The 4,066-nt window shown below is 39.5% G+C and overlaps 1 protein-coding gene across 1 annotated transcript; it reads left to right on the top strand.

Moving 5' to 3' along the window:
* Nucleotides 1–576: 576 nt before the first annotated feature.
* LOC116268001 (cytochrome P450 82A1) lies at nt 577–3,615 on the top strand (the record flags this gene model as incomplete). The annotated part of the gene is made up of 2 exons (XM_031649856.1): nt 577–775; nt 2,906–3,615. Coding segments are annotated over exons 1-2 (909 nt in total), but the record flags the coding sequence as incomplete, so codon positions are not given.
* Nucleotides 3,616–4,066: the final 451 nt, after the last annotated feature.

The following is a 4,066-nucleotide window of genomic DNA, read 5'->3' as shown; positions in this document are numbered from 1 at the left end:
TCATATATCTCTTCCTCCCTCTCTCCCCCACCCAAAAAAAAAAACTGATCTTAAATTAATGGTTTTGAATAAGGATGTGTGGTTCTCTTTGATTTCAAATTCTCGAGATTTGAGAACTATGGATCCTCGTGATTTGAGACCTATAGGTTTATTATCAGACCCCCATCCAATTTTATATTTAAAAGGCGTTTGATTGCCTTGGATCTGAAATTTGAGGTGATTTGGGATCATTGTGAATCTCAAATCCACATTTTTTGCCTCACACCCCCTCAAATCTAAAATTCTTCTTTTTCACATATTGGTAAAAATCTAGTGTTTGTTGGTCTTACACAAAAGGGACTTTACTGATGGCCCTTTACTTCCTCTGATAACAAATCACACTTGAGTGGCCTCTCTCTCTCTCTCTTCACAACACCACATATCTTAAAGAAAGCCCAAGATGAATTGGACTACCATGTGGGCAAAGACCAACAAGTGGACGAATCAGACATCAACAACTTGCCTTACTTGCAGGCCATAGTCAAAGAGTCAATGCCCCTATACCCAGCAACACCGCTTTTGCTCCCACACGAGTCAATGGAACCCATTCAACTTGGTGGGTTCGACGTGCCAGTTGGCTCAACGCCGTTCGTTAACGCGTGGAAGATTCATCGCGACCCGACATTGTGGACGGACCCAGAAGAGTTCAAGCCAGAGAGGTTCTTGAGCAGCAACAATGAGATGACCAGCTTTGGTGGTCAGGACTTTCCTTCTTGCCATTTGGGTCAGGAAGGAGGTTCTGCATTGGCTGGCGGATGGCCATGCAATTTATTCACTTAACTTTGGCACGCTTGCTGCAGGGCTTTGAATGGTCTACGCCCATGGATGAGCCGATTGACATGACCGAGGGACATGGCCTAGTCCTGCCCAAAGCAACTCTGTTTAGAGTCCTTTTGAGGCTTCATCTCCCTTCTAGTGTGTGCTATAATATTTCCAATGATATGGCAGATTCATAATTTGAAACGAAGAATGAGGTCATAAGAAATTAGAATGTTAGATAAAAGGAAAATTGTGGATGTTGCATGTTAATTAATTGATATCAGTTGGGGTGTTTGAATAGGTAATAAGTCTCATTTCCAAAGGGTTTGCTGCAACGGCCGGGGCAGCGGATTGTAGGCGGCCAGTTCCTTCAATTATTTTTCCATTTTTAAGAAATGAGTAAAAACTTTTAAAATATCTGTAGAAAATTTTACTACCAATAATAATTCTGTAATCAATAGCGTCACGTATGTGATTCTGTATGCATAGTTCCATGGATGGACATTCCATTTCAATATACGTAATGTTATTCTGGAAACAAATTACAATGCATACAGAAACATTCATTTAGATAATAAAATAAGATAACATTTTCACGATAAAATACTAAAGTAGTAGTGATCTAAAGGGAGCTTAAAAGTGAACAAAAGAAGTACCATCTAGATCTATCCAACCATTTACGTTGCCTTTGATTACAGCAGATTTGATATCCACTGTTTTTAAATCCGAACCCAAATCCAATTTCAAATTCACACTTTTATACCAAACTGGGAATTTAAAAGACTAACAAGAAGCAGCTCTTGGCAAGACGGAACATATACCTCCCAAAATAATCCCGCATAGATTTTTCTTGCACCACAGAGTTTGTGGTTTTTTTTTTTTTGCGTATTGAGGTGTAAAAATGACTCATCTATAAAAGAGACAATCCTACAAAGATAAAAGATGGAAAGTGGAAGATATAAAGTCCTCAATATGTTTGTTTTTTTTTTTGAAAACGGCAAAAATGTCCCTATGCCTTTTTTGGTGTGCATTTATTGCATGCACTAGGGTGGTGCTCACAACTGGATCCACCTAGTTCTTTTGTGGTTGGCTTTCTAATGTGTGCAAAATTTTTAATGTCTACATAAATTAAAGCACATTCATATTTAATATTGTCATAGTGTCCCATTAATCTACTCCATAGATTCATGGGATCATGACACATTGCTCATATTATCAAATGGTCTCAATCTGGTCCACAGGAATGATGCGGCTGTCGTGGATTATATGGTTCTAACAATTCAATCAGTCTCCAAAATATCATATTGCAAACGATAGAAGAATGCTATTGGTAGTAAAGTCTAAGTCTAAGAAGGAGGCTACCATCATTGTCCTATAGTGATCTCTTGTGGGTGGACAAGATCTCCAAGCCCAATCATCAAAGAAACTCATCCATATATGAGGAATATTGATTGGTATAAACCAAACAAATAGGTCAAGGACAAAAACCAAACCTTTAACTATGATGTTTAAAGCGTTTTTTTTGGAAGTATAACCGTACCAATATGATATTAAGGATAGGTAATATGATATTAAGGATAGGTTGATGTGAAATATATATTAATTTGATCCATTTCTAGGTTTAATAGTGTTTTTATGACAAGAAAATAAATGAATGGCTGTCATAGCGTCTACATTTTGATAATAGAAAAAACAACATTTTTCGTGTGTAAAAACAAGTTGATTCAAAGCACGTGTTATATCAAAATATTTTTTTATAAATATATTAGAATGGTTATATTTTATTTTAAGATAACTTTTTAACCAAAAAATTAAAATGTTATTTCTTTTTTCTCTTACCTAAGTGTTTTGTGGTATATATATACAAACATAGCTACCAAGCACCAAGACTGAAAATACCCTCACCACATCTATGGATTCCATCAGGCTGGTAGCAGAGGGTTTAGCAGCTCTGCTCGCTCTTTTCTTCATCTGCAATATTTGGCAAAAGAAGAAAAGAGAAGCAAGAGGCCGACTACCAGAACCGGGCGGTCGTTGGCCAATAGTCGGACACCTTGGCCTGCTGACGGGAACCACACCTCTCTATAGAACTCTCGCTGCTCTTCAGAGAAGCTGGGGCCTCTCTTCAGTCTCCAATTGGGACAAAGGCGTGCCATTGTGGTGAGCAGCATGGACCTCGCCAAGGAGTGCTTCACTGTCAATGACCGAGCCTTTGCCGGTCGGCCTCAGCTAGAAGGTTGGAAACGCCTTGGCTACAATCGTGCCATGTTCGTATTCAGCCCATATGGACCTTACTTTCTTGAACTCCGCAAGATCGTCGCCAACAAGCTGCTCTCAAGCCAGCAACTCCGACTGGTCAAACACATCCAGGTCGACGAAGTGGGTTCCTTGGTGCAGCGATTGTATCGCAGTTGCAGCAACCTTGAGCCGGTTGAGATGAACCATCATTTGACCTGGTTGGCTATGAACATTGTCCTCAGGGTGGTTGCCGGAAAACGGTACTTTGATTTAGGCGGTGAAGGAAAAGAGTTTAGAGAAGCTCTCGGTGAATTTAACAATCTAGTTGGTACGTTCACCCTCTCTGACGCGATCCCGTGGCTGGGGTGGCTAGATCTGAGTGGCCACCTGCAGGCCATGAAGAGGGTTCACCAGAAGATGGATGAAGTTGCCTCGGCTTGGCTTGCAGAGCACCGCCGGAAGGAGTCCAGTGGCGCCGGTGAGGAGAGTGACTTGATGGACGTGCTCATTAAAGAATTAAAAGACGGCCACTTGTCGGAAAATCATCAAACTGACGCTATAATTAAGGCCACCGCTACAGTGCGTTACCACCTCTCTCTCTTTTCCTCTTTTTTTTTTCCTAAGGTAAAAACTGAGAGATTTTGACAATAAAAAAATATGTGCATAACATACATGCTTGGCGTTTGACAGATTGCATCTAAGATTTCATAGGACTTGAAAACCGTGGTTTTAGATCTGACTTTTCTCTTTCAATCTTAATTCTAACCTTTAAGCTTTCGACATAGAGAAGTAAAATAAGAATGTCAAGTATGAATCTTAGGTCTCATGATTCTTTTGTCATATCAACAAAAGCAAACCACATCAGGTTCATGTGAGATTTATGAATTTTCAGAACTGAAGTAATAAACTCCCCTGAAGTTTAATTTTCTAATGGTTAATTACCAAAAATCTGGGTGACCGTGCTTTTTTCTCTTCTAAATATTTCAGATTCTTCTTACTAACAGATTTGTATATTTGCTTCTTTTGGTGA

Source organism: Nymphaea colorata, unplaced genomic scaffold, assembly GCF_008831285.2.
Source record: "Nymphaea colorata isolate Beijing-Zhang1983 unplaced genomic scaffold, ASM883128v2 scaffold0041, whole genome shotgun sequence".
Taxonomy (NCBI): Eukaryota; Viridiplantae; Streptophyta; class Magnoliopsida; order Nymphaeales; family Nymphaeaceae; genus Nymphaea; species Nymphaea colorata.
The sequence above is the reverse complement of the archived record's forward strand: the minus strand, read 5'-3'. Positions and strand labels throughout refer to the sequence as shown.